Below are 20,872 nucleotides of genomic sequence, written 5' to 3'. Positions count from 1 at the left end.
TGAAAAGGTGCTCAATATAATCATTAAGGAAATGCAAGTAAACCACAATAAGATACTATTTCATATCCCCTAAGATAGTTATAATAGATAAGACAGATAATGCCAAGTATTGGCAAGGATTTTAAGAAACTGAAACTCTCATACATAGTTGGTGGGGATGTAAAATAATAATAATGCCACTTTGGAAAGCAGTTTGGCTGCTTCTTATAAACTTAACTCTAACCTTATCATGTGATTCATGAATTCCACACTTAGAAAGCTACCCAAGAGAAGTGAAACATATATCCACACAAAGACTTGTATGTGAATGTCTACAGCAGCATTATCCATAATAGCCAAAGACTGGAAACAATCTAAATGCTCAATGACTGGTAAATGGATAAGCAAAATGTAGTCTATTCATACAATGGGATACTATTCACCAATTAAAAATATCAAACTACTGATACATGTGACAGCATAGAGGAAGCTCAGAAACATTATGCTAAGAGAAAGAAACCAGATACAAAGACAACGTACTATGCAATCCATTTATGAAATTCCTGGAAAAGGCAAACTTACAGAGACAGATGTTGGAGCACTGGTTATCTACGGCTGGAGATGTGGGAGTGAGGACTGACTGCAAATAGGTAGAAGGGAAGTGTGGGGAGAGATGAAAGAGTTCCAGAATTAGATTGTGGCGATGGTTGCACAATGCTATAAATTTACTAAAAATCAATGGGTTAATTTTACAGTATGTAAATTATACCTCAACAAAGCTGTAAAAATGTTTAAAATACATGTAAAGCCTGCATGTAATAGAAACTAGATTTCTTAAATGTATTATTTTTTCCCTTATTTAAAGTGAATGAAGTTCAAAAATAGATTCGTAAGGGTGGAGCGGGATCAAGGAAGATGAGGAGGATTTTGGTAGAGTGGATGGAATGAAAACTTCAGCAGGTTTCATACAGAGGGAACAGCAAGAACAAAGGAAAGAGGTGAGAAATGCAGGCACGTGTGAGGATCAGTCTGCTTGGCTGAGAAAGACCAAGAATCTAATGGTCATCAGTCCAGTCTCCTGAATTACAGCTAATTGTTCCTCCTCAAGCAGACGCCTGCATCTCATACAACTGGTGATGGGTGCCTCTTTACTATAAACATCCCAAACTCTATAACAATTTATTATCAGAAGTCTTGGGCAAAGGGACTTCCCTGGTGGCGCAGTGGTTAAGAATCCGCCTGCCAATGCAGGGACACAGTACGATCCCTGGTCCGGGAAGATCCCACATGCCACGGAGAAACTAAGCCTGTGTGCCACAACTACTGAGCCTGCGCTCTAGAGCCCGCAAGCCCCAACTACTGAGCCCACGTGCCACAACTACTGAAGCCCACGTGCCTAGAGCCCGTGCTCTGCAACAAGAGAAAGCCACCGCAATGAGAAGCCCCTGCTCGCTGCAACCACAGAAAGCCCGTGAGCAGCAATGAAGACCCAACACAGCCAAAAAGAAAGAAAGAAAGAAAGAAATTTATAAAAAAAAAGTCTTGGGCATTGATCAGGAAAACTGTTAGCCACATCAAAATATTATACTTGTTACTGACATGATTCATCAACTCTTTCAAAGAGCATTCTTCTAAAAAAAAGTTACTTAAATACTCTTAGAATCACATCATTTTAGAAATGGAATGGGCCTTAGAGATCATCTGTTCAGCGCCATCATTAAGAGGGTGTGTGTATGTGTACATACACAAACACACACGTGCATACACATGTGCTCACACTTATACACATACAGAACTTTGTAAGTACTTTTAATTTTTCATTTCTCCTGGGACAACCATCATAAGAGAAAATATAAGGACTAAAAAGAGATCCCAGTTTTCACCTTGACCGTACTATTTCCTCCTATTCAGCAGCAGAGGGCACTAACTTCCCACCCTGCACCCCACTCCTGCCCCCCACCCCCCCCACACACACGTGCACACGCACATGCGTGCACACACACACACACACACACAGGCTGAGTCAAGAAAGGTTATGATTTTGGTTCTCCTGCCCACTGAGCAGGGTTGGGGAATTTGTGCATCAAGATATATACATTTCCTCAGGAAGTTTAAAAGATCTTTCTGATTCTTATTTTCATCTCTTGTGAGAAGTTTTGAATCGGCATGCTAGAATCAGCAGTACCAGGCCAGGGTCCTCACCTTGACCATCAGTACAGAAGTACTCACATTACCTGAAGGGGGAGACAGGGTGGAGGGGTGACAGATTTTAAACCATACGAATTAATTTTTTTAAGCAGTACACTTCATTTTTTTGATGATAGGACTGGGAAATCAAATACTCCTTTCAGAATCTGATTAACCTGAGAACACACTAAAAATTTCCGAAGTGGCCCCTCTGTGTGGCCTATTCTGGGATCCCCGGTAATTCATACTAAAGCACCTTATTGGACATATTTTGTAAATTAACTCTGTTACTTATTAACTTATTTCATAAGTGAAGATGATTCAAACATTTTTTTTAAATTCCTTATTATTCACACAGGTGCAGATGCAACTTTCCACTGTTATGACTTTCTTGGTTAGATGCCATTTTCAGAGGTTAGATACAAAACTAGCTGCATTTAGAAAACAACTTGTTGCCTCCCTAAGGTCTGTGTAATTAGTAAACACACAAAGCCTTAACCAAAGGCACTGCACACCCAGAAATACATAGCAAATAGCAAAGATCACAGTGCCTCCTTTATTGGAATAAATGTTTATTTGAACTGAAAAGAGATGTCGTCAGTGTAATTTGGGGCCAACGATCAAAACCTGCAAAAGCTGCTTGCTGTGATTTTCTCGTTCAATACAAGCATAATTTTGCATAACCTAAGGTAGCTGTTTTTCTAGATACAGATCTTTTTTTCTGAAAGAGAGCTTGATACAAAATGTTACTTCTGAAGTTCTTGCTTGTTAATATCTATTTCAGTCTGGCATCAAAATAACTAACATTTACCCCTCAAAATTGTCATTAAATGAAAGGGGAGAGCTAAGGAACAGAGAGCCTTTTATCAGGAGCCTCATTCAATTGGCTCAGTCTCTATGAGTCTATAAACATAATCATGCTGCCTCAACTCAGGATTCAAGTATGGATGCTCAGTTTCCATCCCGAGATGCCCTCGTTCTGAGATGACCAAAGAGGTTAGCCAGTTTGCCCACAGTTGCCCAGATTATTACAGTGACCCGGGCTTCTTGACCTCCTGTGTTTTTTTCACCTATTGACTTCTAGCTCCAAAGGAGGATTTCTCAACTGCAGTACTGCTGACATTTGGGGCTGGGTGACTCTCTGCTGCGGGGAGCTACCCTGTGCCTCGTATGATATTCATGAACACTCCCAGACACTGCCCACTAAATGCCAGTAGCATCCCCTCCAACCTCCGCAGTGGTGACAGTCAAACAGGTCTCCATACATTGCAAAACACCCCCCAGGAGTAATAATGCCCCCAGTTGAGAGCTACTGTCCTGGAATATCCAAACATCACCTCAGTCCAAGGCCAGTCCTAATCCCGTCTTTTCCATCAGGTCTCTCCACACCAAGCTGGCAACCAGTGATCCACACCCTTCTCTACTCACAGGTTTTTTTGTTTACACAATCTTCTTTTGCTCAGTGACATCTATTATATTGTTCTAAAACACTATATTTGATGATCTCTATTTTTATATGCCATTTCCCTGATTAGATTAAAAGTGTCATGAAGCAAGAAACCATGTCTTAACAGTCTCTACATTTACTAGGTATCTAGAACATGCTTCACACGTAGTGGGAATTCAAGATTATTCAATAATTTGATTGATTCCGCATAATCAGACTGCCACTAAACAGAAGTGAATCTTCCAGACATCTGAAGCTTCCTCTATCGGCATAGAATGGAATACTTTTATTTTTATTAATGTGGTGGAAATCTTTCTAGTATTTACTTGCACCCCATCTTAGTAAAGAAACTATGGTAGGTACAGTCTTTTTTTTTTTTTGCAGTACATGGGCCTCTCACTGTTGTGGCCTCTCCCGTTGCGGAGCACAGGCTCCGGATGTGCAGGTTCAGCGGCCATGGCTCACGCGCCCAGCCACTCTGCGGCACGTGGGATCTTCCCAGACCGGCGCATGAACCCGCGTCCCCTGCATCGGCAGGCGGACTCTCAACCCCTGCACCACAAGGGAAGCCCCGTACAGTCATTTTTGATGACTCGGAAACATTATTTGGAATATCAGTTTTTATTTTGTGCTGTTTGGGTGGCCTCCTTTCTACATAGCTTCATGTGGTGCTGCTTTTAAAACCGTTGTTCATACTGTAGTATTTGTCTCCTCTACAATGTATCACGTGAGCTTTGGCGGGGCAGGGGTGGGAGCAGTGCTGGGAGGAGGGAGGGCATGGAGAATAAGATCACAGCCACAACCACAACCATAAATCCTAATGCCCTTTGAGAGTTACTGCATGCCAGACACTGGTCTCTGTGCTTGACATCCAGTGATTCATTATTCTGCCCAACATTTCTAGAGGTAGTTACTATTACTTATTGTCTCCATATTACTGATGAGGACACTGAGGCCCAGAGAGACTGAGTAACTTTCTCTGTCCAGAGAGGCCGGAAATGATAAAGAAGAAATAGGAAGACAGGCAGCCTGACTCAAGACCTTATAATATTAATCACTATACTGTGTGATAATTAGTATAACTAATTATACTAACTAGGATAATTAGTTAACTCAGTATAATTAGTTCACCACAGTCCTCAAAAATAAATCAACCAATGTTACCCCAAATTCAGAGCAAATGACTTCCAAAAGTATTTGACAGAGGTTTATGTGGCACAAAGTAAGGGGACTTTGTGGCAGCTATTTTCCCTGTGACAACCATTTTCCTGAAGGCTTTCTCATTCATTTGCTAAGCACCTGCTCTGTACCAGACACTGTCCTAGAGCTGGTTATAGAATCAAAAGATCATAGAATGTTAGCACCAGACACCCTCTAGGGCAGTGGTTTCAAACCTGGCTGCGCAGGAGAATCACTGGGGGAGTTTTACAAAATGTACTGCTGCCTGGGCACCCCCGCCAGACCAATGGAATTAGAATCCCCGCACGTGGGGCTTCCTGGAGATGCAATTGTGCCGCCAGCCTTGATGACAAGGAAATCTGGAGAAGTAGCCTGCCTTGAGCCACGAGCCACGAGCCACGAGCCACGGAGCTAGAAATTTAAAAAACAAAGAAAACCCTTAATCTTCAAAGATCTTTCCACTATACCACTAAAATTGCTCTAGGTGGTTAGAAATCGGTCCATTTTACTGATTAGGAAGAGACTGATAAACATGGCAAAATGAGTTGCCAGGGGAGGGTCAGTAAGCAGGCCCAGATACCTGGAGAGCCCCTGTAAAAGACAATTATATCCCTCAGCATAATAGAGCAACCAAACTAAACATTTTCCTGTCTTATGAATGATCGGAGTACAATCATTCACCAAATTCGCACTTTTATGGACATGGGCAAGTCAAAGGCAGCACAGTTTAGAGAAAACAGTTAGATTTGGACCCATTCAGGAGTGGGTTCAAATCAAGCACTTTGAGCCACTGGCAAATTCATTCATGGCCATGAGCCTCAGCTCTGCATCTGAACAGAAAGGAATAATACTTCGTTCGCTGAAGATTCAATCAAATCATGTAGGTAAATGCTTCTAGTACAGTTGATTAGGGAACTCACAAATAGCAAATCCCTTCCCTTCCTTCCTTGGAAGGCAATCCTCCTCCTGCACCTGCCAGGACCCTCAGAACGCGGCAAGTCCAGCAAAATTTCCTTCTCCCCGCAGGAGTATCTGTGGGTTGCATTCCAGCTCTGATTTGTATCCACGCCCTAATTCAGACTTAACACTATTCCTTCACCGCAGGGTGGTGACAACAGGAGGGTGGCACCTTCTATAAACATGCATGCTGAAATACCACAAGCACTGAATGTCAAAGCTCAGAGGCAGATGTCCTTGTAAGGTAAGGAACAATTGCATGCAAAGCTCTCAATGTCCAACTAAGCATTTTCATAGACAAGTATTCTGAAGGGATGTATTTCCTCAACAAACTAAGCCAAATGGTTTTTGAAGTGTGGTTATGAAGAAGGCCCATGTCTTAATAAACTCTTGCACTCCTAGGATGTTGCTGAAGACCTTGTGTAACAATAATACTACCTTCTTTGTTCAGTCACTGACTAGGAAAATTTACTCCTTGAAATTCAGTTTCGACAAATGCAGCAGAAATATCTTACTGTTTAAAGTGCAACGCTCAATGTAGTGGAGGAACATAATGATGAAGCCAGTGTTAGCCCAGCACCGGGGATAGAGGCACATGCAGAATTTGAATATGACATAACATGGGCCGTAAGTGGGAGATAAACAAGATATTCTGCTGTAACTCCCATTACTGTATATAATTCTACTGAACCACTTAAAATCTCTACTGTAGGTGCTTTACACAACATTTGTTCCCAAGTCCACAGCAATACCCCCTAAGGTAAATAAACATCCTAAAAAACTGTTTTTCATGTACAATCACGTGCCATAGGTTTTTCTGAAGAGAGAATTCCAAATTATAAATACAGACATCTTAGTGAAAACATTTCCAAAAAATAGGGTGGCTTAACTGAAATTCTACAGGATGCTAGATATTATGCAAAATAAATAAATGCACGAATAAATAAAGAAATTAATTAAAGGTGAGGGTATATATAAACAAATAATTTTCAGGAAATACCAAGTCAAGATAAAATTAATGTGTTTTTTTTAAACTGTGGGATTTAGCCGAACCTTTAATGAACGAATATGTATTGTAGCTCTCTATGAAGCAGATCTGATAGACAGCATTTCTCAAACTTATATTTTCCCCAAGCATTTTTTAAGACTCAGGTACTATGGGACACCAGTTTGGGAAACACTGACCCTAAATATTACCATAATATACTGTCTTTCAAAAGTTATGGTAAATAAGCATCCTAACCCTTCATATGGATGAAGAGCTGGTCCTCCTGGCAAACACACCAGAGGAATCTTTCAACTCAGGTGAGCAACTGAGATGAGCCCTTATAAAGCCTTGGTAACCCCTACAGGGAATAAAACACAGCTTTTCCCACAGTAACTACTGCTGGTCATAGAACCATTAGAAAGCAATTTGAACACCATTGCATATGGTCGTTTTTGGACGCAGATCCTGCAGTGTATTCTTGAGGCTAATTTTTCCTTTTTATCTGTTCCGTAATCGCAAATCAATTTGAAAAACTGAATATAAATCTGATATGGACTGAATGTCTGTGTCTGCCCAAAATTTGTATGCTGAAGCCCTAAACCCCAACATGACTGTATTTGGAGACAGGGCCTGTGAGGAGGTGATAAAGGTCATAAGGGTGGGGCCCTAACTGAATAGGGCTCATACCCTTGTAAGAAGAGGAAGAGACAGCAGAGCTCTCTCTCCTCCCCTCTCCCTTCGCCTCTCCAAAGAGGTTATGTGAACACACAGGCAGATGGCAGCTGCCTGCAAGCCAGGAACAGAATTCTCACCAGAAACTGACCCTGTTGGACCTTCATCTTGGACTTTCCAGCCTCCAAACTGTGAGAGAATACATTTCTTCTGTTTAAGGCGCCCAGCCTGTGGTATTTTGTAAAGCAGCCCAAGCAGACAAATACAATATTGGATAAACCACCGTTTTAGTCAAAATGACTGATCAAATCAATGGTAAGTAAACTGAGGATGTTTAAGGCTGAATCTACCGATCCGTGGATTCAAAACAGTTCTTGCCGTCACTCTCTCCAGATTTAGAGGAAGCATAAATGAACAAAAGATTTTGCATCTTCTGTGTCACAACTGTTAAAAATCATGAGGGTCAAAATTTTTCCTATTAAAAATATCCTTTTTTTAAAAAAGTTGACCTTTATACTCAAAGCTTTAAAAACAGAAACAAAAACCCTCACCCAAACAAAATAAACAGAAGGCCTTTTCCCAATTTTAAGATACTTTAAGCAAAAACACTTCAGTCCCTGATGTGTTCTAAAGCACATCTAGCTGTCGAGTTCCTAATGAAATCAGGCCTTTGGAAGGTGCGCAAACACGCAGCTGTCACATGGAGTGAGGGAAGATAAACACATTTGCTCACTTAAGAAAAGCAAACTAAAAGAAGTCCACCCAAGTGCCGGGTGGTTGTCAGTACTGGACAATGGAATGGCGCTGGTTTCCAGGCCCCTGAATGGAATCCCTGTCCCCCCAGACAAACCCCACACAGCCTGTCACATACTGCAATGAGCCTCGTCACTCCAGTCGCCACAGTCGTTGTAGCCATTACACAGCAGTTTCCTGGGGACACAGATGCCACTGGCACACAGAAAGCTCTCGCCCCCTCCGCAGATCACTGAAAAAAAGGGCAGAAAAACAATGTCAAAATAAATAAGAGGTGTGTTTTTTCCCCCTTTTAAAATTAGGAGAAATAAAGGACAGAAAGAAAACCTTTCCTTGCTATTCAACAGATGTGCTTACCAATTCCCTCAGTTTCATTATCACCAATTTTTCTCTGGCCTTCTAGAACATTAATTGTAAAATTACCTGAAAAGACTACAAAGAGTGTTTGCCTGAGAAAAGCAAAAGGAAATTCACCAGTGGGCTTTCACAGCACAAGAGAGCAGCCTCATCAATTGCACAACTTATGTGGGGAAAAAAATACCAGATGGGAGTATTTTTCTTAATAACAGAAAATTATTTCAAAGTGAAATATTATTTATTGAACAAACATTTAAAAAAAACCAAAAAACCCTTTCCTTCTACAGTGCTACTCAATGTCCTGCAGAGAAAGCTACAGTTACAGATAGTTGATACATGCTTGAACACAGGCTTAGAGACCCCATGTCTTGTATTTGAAATATATTTATTTACTTGTCTTAATAAAAATGCCAGTTAAAAATGTCAGGGTCTATTTTGGCATAAAGAATGTGAAACAACATTAGCTAATAATATTTTCATTCTTTTCCTTAACACGGTTGCACTTTAGTATTCTTTGCTTTAAGTATTACGGTGTTCTTTTTCTTCTCAAAATTCAACAAATATTCAATTGTTTCAAAATTACATCAGACACAGAATGTAAGAGAAGAAGCTAGAAAGATTTTTCTAAGGGAAACCATTAATGAAAGGATGTCAATTCAACAAAATGGATTTTAAAATACCCTTCAATATGTGGTAATATGCATCAAATGCTTTTTAAATGTGTAAACCTTTGACCCAGAAATCTTATTTCTGGTCTTCATACAAAGGAACTGATTATGAATAAGTGCAAAATTTAATATTTAAGGATATTCATACCATCATGGTTTATCACAGAAAACCATGAAATAACAACTATGCAATAATAGGAGACTGGTTAAATAAATTTTGATAGCTCCATAATAAGGAATACTGTTACAGCCATTGAAAATTATATTGTAAGAAGTAATGTCCTGGGCCAAAGTTCAAGATAATTTAAGTGTAAAAACACCATTTGGGGGACTTCCCTGGTGGAGCAATGGTTAAGAATCCGCCTGCCAATGCAGGGGACGTGGGTTCGATCCCTGGTCCGGGAAGATCCCACATGCCGCAGAGTAACTAAGCCCATGCACCACAACTACTGAGCCTGCGCTCTAGAGCCCGTGAGCCACAACTACTGAGCCCCCGTGCCACAACTACTGAAGCGCACGCGCCTAGAGCCTGTGCTCCCCAACAAGAGAAGCCACGGCAATGAGAAGCCTGCGCACCTCAACGAAGAGTAGTCCCCACTCAACTAGAGAAAGCCCACGCACAGCAACAAAGACCCAGAGCAGCCAAAAATAAATAAATGTATTTTTTTAAGTTTAAAAAATTAAAAAATTAAAAAACGGCGTTTGGTTCTTAAAAAGCATAATACAATCTGGCCTAGAAAGAAGTATATCTAAGGTTACTATGAGTATCCCTGGTATTAGGATTGAAAGTAATTTTTATTTTCTTCATTGTATTTTACTCTGTATTTTACAAGTGTTCTTATAATGATCATGTCTTACTTTTATAATCAGAAAAAGAAAACAACTAACTTTTTTCATGAGTTCCCAATTCAGAGAAACGGTAAATAAATATAACCCTCCCAAAACTTGTTTCTGTAACTCTCTGTCTCCCTGCCACAAAAGTTAGTGGGATCAGCCTTGTGGTCTCCTGCCTGGTCACTGTCACCACCCCCCGCCGAACCATGTTCCTCGATGAGATGAACCTTGTTGTCTAACTAAAGGGAACCAGGAAATATGGAACATTTAACTCAGAAGCTGAAATGCAGAAAAGTTCAGACTGAACATTCCAGGCAGTAAGGTCCATGCCACTCATATGTCCTGTGTTCCCCAGCAGAGTGGCTGGCACTCAGGAGATTCTTAATTAATGGGAAAAAGTCACCTCCATTTCAATGGAGCACAATATATTGCCACGAGGCAAAAGAAAAAAATGCAATTGATGGATTATTTTCCATCTGCTATCAAGGAATCAGTTTCAATTTGCTGAACATTAAGTACTAGTCAATTTGGTATGTTTCTTCTGATGCTAATTCATGTGTAAGCTTCATAATATCAACAATGAAAGTCTGGTTTTCCATTATATCCCATGATTTCTGTATCAATACAAATGGCATCTATGAATTTCAACTGCCAAGACATGAAACACGCTTATGTTTTGTATAGTCTTGGATTCAGCGCAGGACTGTACTCCTATAGCTACAGACAGAGACTCCCAAAGGGTATACAGGAAACCAGATATAAAATGAAAAACCAAAACATTAAAGATTTTACCAGTCAGTCTATACAATAACCTCTCTCTAGGGTTAAGGGAAAGTTTTCAAGGAATAAGTGTTTATCCTATTGTGAGACTATTTCTGCATTATAGTAGAGAGTGCAGAAATTCCATCTGTCTGCATTTCAGCAGCTGCAATGCCTCAGAAGAATTATTGCATTCCCTACATTATGGCTCTGATGAGTCCTTGGGAAATGTAGCTGAAAGTTCAACATTAAATAGCTCCTAACATCTAGGTTTCATCTTTAAGAACCTACTCCAATAAAGCCATTCTTGTGTATGGTTATATCAAACCTGGATCAAATTTAAAATATGGCATTGCTTGCATTGTTTTGATTATCGATACCCTGTGTCTTTGCTGATTCATCAGAAACTGACTTCTTTTGTGTGGTTTCTCGGTTGGAGATGCGGCTGCCCATGGTTTTAGGACATTGAAAATTGTTTCTTTCTTCTTATTCTTTTTTTGCAAGTTCTTTGGACATTCATAGTTTCATTAATCAATACTATTTTTGTACAATCAGGATAGCTTTGTACATTCTCCTTCTGTTTGATTTCTTCCTAACCTGTATTCAGAATCTCCACTTTTATTTGTGAAAAACTGTTCAACTAGCAAAACATTTCAGACATATCTCATTTACAATTTCCAAAGAGCCCCATAAAGTACACAGGTAAGAATTCTATCACAACTTCCTTGGGGTAAGTGATAGTCTACAAATAGAGGAACTAGAGTATCATGTGGTTAAGACAGCATCTACCCAAAGCCATGGAGTTAGGAAAAGGTGAAAACCACCCCAGAATCGTGAGGTCCTGGCTCCGGGCCTAATCCTCCACACCATACCCACTCCCCATTTCTAGTAGACAGCCAGGTGATGGGCGCTGAGTTCAAGGGTACCAGGTTCAGGTAAAAGTTCAAACTTGCCTTTATTTTTCTCTCTAAACAAAAGATAAACGTCTGTCCTCAGGTGAACTGGACCAGATGAGATGACATTTTTGTGAGCTCTCGGTTTTTAGAGAACACACTAAGAGAGCTCTTAACAAGTTTCTGGAGAGATTTTTCAACCATAATTCACTGTCTTATAACAATCATCTTCCAATAGCCTTTAGACTGAGCCCTTAAGATGACGAAGGGAGATTCCCTGAGGTGAAGTCATGCTATACAGTCTTGACACCATTTCCACTAACATCATCTATAACACTAAGAGGTATATATTGGACTTTAAATCAATGGCAATGACTTTACAAGATTCTTTCACTGATTGAATGAATATTTACTATCTATTATGTGCTGGGCATTACTGTAGCAGTAATTACAGATACAGCAGGAAAGAAAACAAAACTGCTCCCCCACCTTCATGTAGCATGTATTCTATCAACCATCATCTGATAAAGATACTTTTACTAACTAAAGATGCTTCAGCACCAAAGTTACCTCCATTTATACATGTGACAATTAATTAATATTAACACAATGACAGCAGTATACAAAGACTTATTGCCTAAGATACTGGTTTACATGTCCAAATGATGAGGACAATTATGAATCACCTGGACTTCTGAATTCCGTGGATTCTGAAGAGTATACACCCCTGTGGATGATCAGCTCTTTTCAGTCTTGTTTCTGAAAACAGTCTGCTGAAATAACATCCATAGCCTGAAACAAACTTTAGATTTTCTGCAACTGCTTCCAGCCCTATCAGTTCTCTCTGTCTGTGTATTATGGGCAGCATTTATACTGGCAAACGCTCTCATTATTCTGCTTGTTAACTTTTAGAGTCTTTTTCAGAAATTACTCACCAGTCTCTGACTGCATAGTATCCTCACATTCATCGTGACTTTGAGTCCTTGTTTAAAGTCTAAAGCTCAAGTTCAACTCTATCTCTGAAGAGAAAGCCGACCTGGCACACAGCTTTGTCCCCTGCACCCATACTGAGAGCTTGTCAGCCCTTCATTCCACATGCTGCTCGAAATTAAGTTACTATAAATCACTATTGCTCTTACCTTTTACAAAGTTATTTGACCACATGAAAAAGAATGAGTGTAATCTTATAGCAGCTGATGCAAGAATACTTCTTGGGAAGTGTGTTGTATCTCCCCATAATAGGTTGATAAGAAGATTGGGGTGAAACATAAGACGTGAGAGAGGAGAAAGGAAATCCAAGTGGATGGTCAGTAATTAAACTTGGTCTTTACTCTGCTTTCTAAGTCATACGTACTCGATGGCCCTTCCTTTTGTTGAACATTAAGATGTCTGGAGTAGGTATGGATGGATATCAAAAAGCTCTGTATGAAAAGAATGAGATCCCCCTGGAGAGAGAGAGGAAACTGTGCTGTTGGGCATTGTCTTGGGAGAGAGAGAAATTAAAAACTTGGTTGAGTCTCCCTGAGGGGCTGTATAGAGAAGACTCTTTGGAAAACAGAAATATCTAAAGGGACATTTCAAGTTGTTGATGGGAGGTGTAATCACTTCCTCCATCTACTGTAGGGAATCAGTAAAGATTATGTTGCTTTCTAATATTCTCATTCATTTATTTAATCAATTTGGCACTCTTCTAAGAGCTTGAATACAGAATAGATCCCTTGCTTTGCAGACGTTATAGTCTACGGAGACAAACAATATCAATGGATATAATAAGAAAATTATTATATATTAGGTCAGAAGGTAATAAGTGCTATAAAGACAAAAAAAGAGTACAACAGACTAAGAGAGATAGGAGATGTGGGGATGGGGTAGTACAGGTCCCCAGATTAATTAGGGCGCCAGGGCAGGTCTCATTGAACGCTGACATTTGAACAACAACTTCAAAGATGGAGGGAGTTAACCAAATCTCAGGGGAAGACTTCAGCCCAGAAGCAAAGACCCTCAGGCAGGAAAACGGCTGGCAGGTATCAGGAACACCAAGGAGACCCATGTGGCTAAAGCAGAGAGAGTAAAAGGGTAGAGAAGCTAAGGGATGAGGCAGAGAGGAAGAGAGGGCCCAACCACAGAAGGCTTTGAAGGGACTTTGTAGCTTAGACCAAAAAAAAAAAAAAAAAAAAAAAAAAGAGTCATTACAAGGTTTGAGTAAAGAGTAGCATGATCTGACTTATGTTTTCAAGGATCTCTGCCTGTTGTGTTGAAAATACTCCAGAGACGCAAGGGACACAGTAGGAAATAACAGTTAGGAGCCTATTGGAGCAATCCAGGAAGAGATGATGGCGGCTTGGAGGTGGTAGCAGGTGAGGGGCTGAGACACAATTGGATACTGGATGTATTTTGAGAGTAGGGGCAGGAGGGTTTCCTGGCCCATTAGATGAAAGTTGTGAAAGGCAAGAGCCAATGATAGCTTCAAGTTTCCAGCCAGATGACAAGAACTGCCATCTGCTGAGATGAGGAAGGCTACTGGAAGAGAAAGACCAAGGGGAAAGAATCAGGAGTTATCATTTGGACACGCTGGGTCTGACATATACAAGAGACGCCCAGCTGGAAATGCTGAGGAGACAACCGGGTACATAAGTTCAAAGTCCAGGAAAGAGGACAGGACTACAAATATAAATGTATGCGCCATCAGCAAATCGATTTAAAGCCGGTGTGCCTGGATGAGATCATGAGGGGAATGGCTAGTGAAGAGTAAGACTCAGTGAGATGGTGCACAGAAGATGGATAAGGGCTGAACTATTAAACCCCCCTGTGTAACAGCTACAGGGAAGAGGAGAAGCCAGCAAAGAGGCTGAGGAGCGGCCCCGGTGGTAGAAGGAAACCCAGCAGGTGAGTATGTTATCCTGGAAGCCAAGGAAAGGAAAGTGTATCGAAGAGGAGGAAGTGATCAGCTATGCCAGAAGGTGCTGCTAAGTCAGGTAAGATGAAACTGAGGAATGGGGATGTGGATAAGAGCAGCTTCAATGCAGCAGTGAGGACAAAAGTCTGATGGAGTATGTTTAAGAGAGAATGAGAAGAGAGGAAGTAACTCCGAATGGAAGGACAAATGCTTTGCTGCAGAAGAGAATAGATAAGTGGGGCAGTAGATTACAAGGGAAGTGGGGCAAAAAGAAATGCGGTTTTTAATGCTTTGTGTGAGTCCATTCTTTGGAGGGAGCATGGAGTGGTATTAAGTTCTGCCTATAGTTTGGCTCAGATCAAATAAATGATGACCACTTTTGAAGATACAGGAGCTCGGGGATGGAGGATCATCAATGTCAGGAATATAGTTATAATCTAAAAATGAAGCCTGTCTTACACCTGCCTGTCCCTTTAATCCCATCACTACAGTGTGACTTCCTCAGAAGTTACCTGTCTTCTAAGGTGAGGAATCCTTCTCATTCTCTTCCTCCTCTTTTCCACCTGGTAGACCTCTGTTAAACATGGGGGGCGAGGGGCACCCAGGCTAGTCCCTTCTAATAGTACCATCAGAACACGAACAAACAAACCCGTGACTTTATGACTCACATAACTTACATTAGCAGAAGATAAGTATTTGTTTGTTTATACCCTCTCCCTTCTACAACGTATGCTCCTTAAGAGAAGGAACTTTATCAGATTTTCTCCCTGTTGTGTCCTGTCCTGAGTCTGGCGTGGAATTAAATATTTGTTAAATGAATAAATGAAGACTGAGGATAGAAGGTGCCCAGCAGGACCACGTGATCACTCCTATTTCTTGGTCCTACATGTTCAAAGGCAATAAATATCTTACAATTGTATTATTTTAATTGCCAGAGGAATAAACTGCTGGTGAAATATGATAATCACTCTCTGTTATAGAAGGATACTCACTCAAACCCCCAGACAAGTCTGGCTTCTCAGTGGCATCTGCTCATATGTTAGGGCAATGAGTATCAAAGACCCTTCTACCTAAAATAATCTTCCCCACTGACCTGTGATGATGTGTCTAACATTTTCCCAACACCTACACCCACGTTACCCATTCCTTGGGGTAAAATGGTGGTTTTTAGATGAACTCTAGGATACCAAGGAAAGGGACTTTGGGGCCACATCATGGGTTAAGGGGGTGTCTTGAGTCCCCACTCCACTTCAACCAGAGAGCTCTACCATCACCTGCTTTATACATTTGAGTCTGTGCACAATTTCCTTTGAAAATGGGTCTCTGCTACCAAAAACAAGTTTGAAAACCCCTTCACCCTTAAGATTTTAAGTGTTCAGTTCAAGTCTGACAGAGCTTTTAATTCATTTTCTTGGCAATGAATACTTAGCTCTGAATTTAATTATAGAATGTTTAGATTTTCATTATATTTAGACTTGAAAGAATGAGACGCCAGAGGAGTAACTTCCTAAGAGGGCGGGCATAGCAGGGAGGAGTTTAGGAAAGGTCTGAAACAAGAGAAATAAGCATGAGAGGTGAGACCTGGAGCCACAATGAACTGAGGACAGCCCTGTGTGAAAACGCAGTGGGAGTGGGTCTAATACTATGAGGTAAGAAATGCCACATCACCTTATTTTTCTAAATCAAGTTAATTCACTTAATCAAATTAATTCAGTTAATCCCCACTCAAAAAGGTGAAAAGAAATATTCTTCAGGCATGTTTTTTTGGGGGGGCCTCTCCCTCCTTAGGGAGGTACAAGGATCCAAGGGAAGAACTGTGGAAGGGGCTTAGCTTTCAATTCTTCAGAGAATGGGTGGGGTGAGGGACTCACGGTTCTAAGCCCTCGGGGTTTACAGTAGACAGAACGTTCCATCACTTCTGTGCCACAGCAGGGTCATGACAGGGCCATGGTCCCCAACATCAGCTTTCCCGGCCGCCCCACGCAGCCATGCCTCTCTGAGACCCTGCCTCTTCCCCCAAGCAAGTAGTAACCAGTCCCTGCTACGTAAGGGACATGCCAAAGCCCAGTCCCCTTCCAAGCCTTGGGGGACGCCTCCTCCATCCTCTGTGTCCACCTCTAACCCTCCCCCATGCCACCCCACTCTGGGTGATCACATAATCTCTGCTCAGTCATTTTCTCCTCAAGCCTGGACCCCCTTTTCTGAGAATGCACAGATGACACCACACATCCTTTATGTTTCCTTAATAAATTGCTCTATTACACAGATTTTTCATTCATTGCAGAGAATGCAAATGACTCTATTAGCAACTTTCAACATCTTGTTACCAAGGTAGTATATGGTAGGCGGTCAGTAATCCCTGTTGCATAAAGGCACTTAAAGAGCCCTTAATTTAGATATTCTAAAAATAGAAGTGCCACATGATTTCCTCTTTTATGATCTGGGGTGACCATCTTGCTGTGAAGACAAGGTAAAACTGGTCCCCTCACTACGGTCCAACTCTTTAGTTCCAAGTCCCTCAGTGCCTATTATATAATATGTTTTTCTTAGTGAGGAACGATCTCTGTCAAACCAATGTTCAAAGCAAGTTCAAAACAACTTCCCCAATTAAATATCCTTAAGACTAAGGTACTCCTTGACTCATTTTTTTCCGCTCTGAAATAAAGCCATGCTTTGATTCAATGGAAACATTGCCAGCTGGCCTTCAGCTTAAATTTCTGAAAATAAGAGCTAAGTATATACTTATCGCCTGTCTGACAGCATAAAAGAAGATCTATCATTCTATAGAAAACTCAATCATTGTAAAATTATCTAAAAATCATTAGCAGGAAACAAGAATAGATTTGTCACTGGTGGCACTCTGATAGGAGAGGAACAGAAATAGAGTTTAGAAAGCAGTTCATGTCATCATTCAACATCTCAAGTAAAATCACAGTATAAAATAGAGTTAGATAAAACTTGCCCAGTAGATTTTAAATCTAATTAGACAGGGGAGAAAGTAAAGAAAGAGTAGAGTAAAAAGCAGGAAGTCAAGCTTTATGATCAGGGACTGGCAGAAATAGACCGCCAAGCAGAAATCAAAAGAAACTTTTTTTCTTTTTTGCAGTACGCGGACCTCTCACTGTTATGGCCTCTCCCTTTGCGGAGCACGGGCTCCAGACATGCAGGCTCAGCGGCCATGGCTCATGGGCCCAGCTACTCCGCGGCATGTGGGATCCTCCCGGACCGGGGCACGAACCCGTGTCCCCTGCATCGGCAGGCGGACTCTCAACCACTGTGCCACCAGGGAAGCCCTAAAGAAACTTTTTTAAAAGGAATCTTTATTCATTCAATAGCCGAGAGAGAGAGAGAGAGAGAGAGAGAGAGAGAGAGAGAGAGAGAGAGAGAGAGAGAGAGAGAGAGAAAGAGAGAGAGAAAAGGAAATTTTAAAAAATAAGAAAAACAACTTCCAAATAGGGATTGTCTAATTAAAAGAATATACTAGTTTACTACCTCAAGTTTTAGTGTCTAAAAGACTTAAATAGGATTCTGAACCAATTTTGTCAAAAATCATTGGTAAGTAAGATATACACCAGGACTCTGTCATTTATCATTTCCTGCAAATAAGTGCAATAACGTAACTTCAAGTTTCTAAAGAACATAAGCAAGTTAGAAACTACATATTTAGGACTTCCCCGGTGGCACAGTGGTTAAGAATCCGCCTGCCAATGCAGGGGACACGGGTTCGAGCCCTGGTCCGGGAAGATCCCACATGCTGCGGAGCACCTAAGCCCGTGCGCCACAACTACTGAGCCTGCGCTCTAGAGCCTCCGAGCCACAACTACTGAAGCCCGCGCACCTGGAGCCCGTGCTCTGCAACAAGAGAAGCCAACACAATGGGAAGTCTGCGTACCGCAATGAAGAGTAGCCCATCTCTGCAACTAGAGAAAGCCCATGCATAGCAACGGAGACCCAACACAGCCAAAAATAAATAAATAAAACAAATTAAAAAAAAAAAAGATGTCAATTCTTAAAAAATAAAAAAAAAAGAAACTACATGTTTATAGTTGACCCTCTTGTCAGGGATTATTATCAGGCAGGCAGAGATTTCTAAATTCAGGGGGTTTTTTTTGTGGGGGAGGGAGGAGTGCTACTCTCTGAACTTGCTTTAGGAAATAAAACCTTTATTTTATAAACAAAGTAATTCTCACTTAGTGGTACTTAAAATACTTCTGAGATTTTATCCAAACATGAGGCTGTCTCAAATGATATTTTGTGATTATTCGTTATGAATCATAAAATGATACTGATGGTATATTATACACAACCTTTGGCAGATTTCAGACAGCTGTTGAATGTTTTCTATAAAACAGTTAATGCATGCATACAAACCTATGATAAATAAAGTGATATATATGATTTGGAAAGAAAATAACAGCCTCTTGCATGCATATGGTAGTATCTAAAAAGTTATACATGTTAACATTTTTTTAGATCTTTATTAAATGTATAACTTGGTCAAGATGTCTATGGAAAGACTTAGAAGAAAGATGAACAAAGAAAAATAATCAGATTTGAAGAGCAATTCCATGGTATTTTTCTTATTTGTTGGGCTACACAAATTGGACTGATGTCATTATACAATTAACAGTTTGTGAATTTCATTTTCAACTCAAACCAGATTTATTTTTAATCACAGTTTCTTTTATTTTTGTCTATTTTATGTATTGATAATCTAAAAGCTAGAACTAATTGTCTATGACTTCGCAATACTGTGTAGCCTGAGACCCAAAAATAGAGTAAACATATGTATTTAGAATTTACTGTGAAAAGAACTTTGAAAAAATACCTTTCAAGAACATATTGAGACAGGCTGGGTCCTGGGACCCTTTGGTGCAGTGCTGGCACCTGGACAAATGTCTCCTCCAGCAACAAAATACAAAGAAACTATAAGGGACTAAAAATAGCCTCATGCATGCTCAATTGGGGCAAATTATGGACAACAGGATAGAAAAAGACCACAAACCCAACTGCCACTTCTGAAGAGCTGGGAGCAAAAACAGGTTGTTGAGAGCAAAAGCAGGGTACAGAGCATGCTCCCTGCACACAGCACCACCAAAGGGGTGGGCAGACCACCTAAGCCCCCACTCTGGTCACCCACTGATCTGCCCCAATCCCCACCTCAGGGAGCAAGCAAGGGAACCTGTTACAGGAGCCCCAGTAAAGACTTGCCTGCATTTCTTGCCTGGACTCTTATCAATTTCTGTTGATTAAGGAAGGCCAAGAACCCTGGTTGGTAACAAGATTACAGTTCTACCCTAATGTCTAAAAATTCACTTCCAATCCCATGAAGACTGTACTATATCACTTTCCCACTTACTCTCTATTGTTAATTACTGTAACAGAATATTCCAATGCATTACCGTTCCTAAAAATTCACTGATCTTCAGGATACTGTAGGATCTCACCTCTCTTCCAGATCAGATTGCCAGTAGCTGGATGCCAAGATTCTGAAGCCCTAGGTTGGAGCTCTGCCCAAGACCCCCTCTACTTTCCATCGTCTTAACTGATCACAACAAACCCCATTCACTTGCCCCCATGCAATAGGCCATGGAGACAGCACACGTTCCATTGCTTGAGTCAAGGCAGAGTCGGGAAAACCTAGATACTTCCAGCTACCTAACCCTTCAAGCTTAAACCACCCCCAAATAATCAAGTCACTTCAATTCTAAATGCTATTGTGATTAAAAGAAAATGACGAGAAAATTAATTCATAAACACTCATCCTAATATCCATACTGATATTGACTGGGTCTACAGACAAGAAAAGCGATTATTCACAATGATGACCCTGAGATAACAAAATAAAAGTCACTTTGTAGAAAAAGTACAGACTTGGATTTAACTTAAGGTATCTGTGCTGCTTTGAGCAAGTTATTTAACCTTTCGGGGCTTCAGTTTCCTTATCTGAATTCCACCTGCTTTGGAATTGTCTTTGAGTATATATTAATCAGTAATGGATGTAAAGCACCTGGCACCGAATCACATAAAGCCCACTATGTTCTGTTTACTAAGACTGGTAAGTGTATAATTCACTTCTGAAAGATGGCCATCACAAAGTGCTTAAAAATGCCTTTTGCTTAAAGCGTTATCCTGCAAATAACTAGAGCGTCCTATTCTCCAACCTTGTAGATATAGCACTGCCCACTTAGACCTGGAAGTGAGGGCAACTGGATTCTTCGTAACAACCAAGACAAATGGAAAAGAACACAGTCTGAAGAGATCAACACACATGGGAATCAATATAACAACGTCTAGGGAAAG

General features: G+C 40.7%; 1 protein-coding gene across 1 annotated transcript in view; it reads right to left on the bottom strand.

Moving 5' to 3' along the window:
- CORIN (corin, serine peptidase) overlaps positions 1-20,872 on the bottom strand; it is a 267,765-nt gene that overhangs the window by 93,362 nt on the left and 153,531 nt on the right. The window contains 1 exon segment of the mRNA XM_007450971.1: positions 8,281-8,394. Within this exon segment, the coding sequence (XP_007451033.1) occupies positions 8,281-8,394 (114 nt within the window).

Source organism: Lipotes vexillifer, unplaced genomic scaffold (genome assembly GCF_000442215.2).
Source record: "Lipotes vexillifer unplaced genomic scaffold, Lipotes_vexillifer_v1.1 scaffold404, whole genome shotgun sequence".
NCBI lineage: Eukaryota > Metazoa > Chordata > Mammalia > Artiodactyla > Lipotidae > Lipotes > Lipotes vexillifer.
Note: the sequence above shows the minus strand (reverse complement) of the source record. Positions and strands in the feature narration are given on the sequence as shown.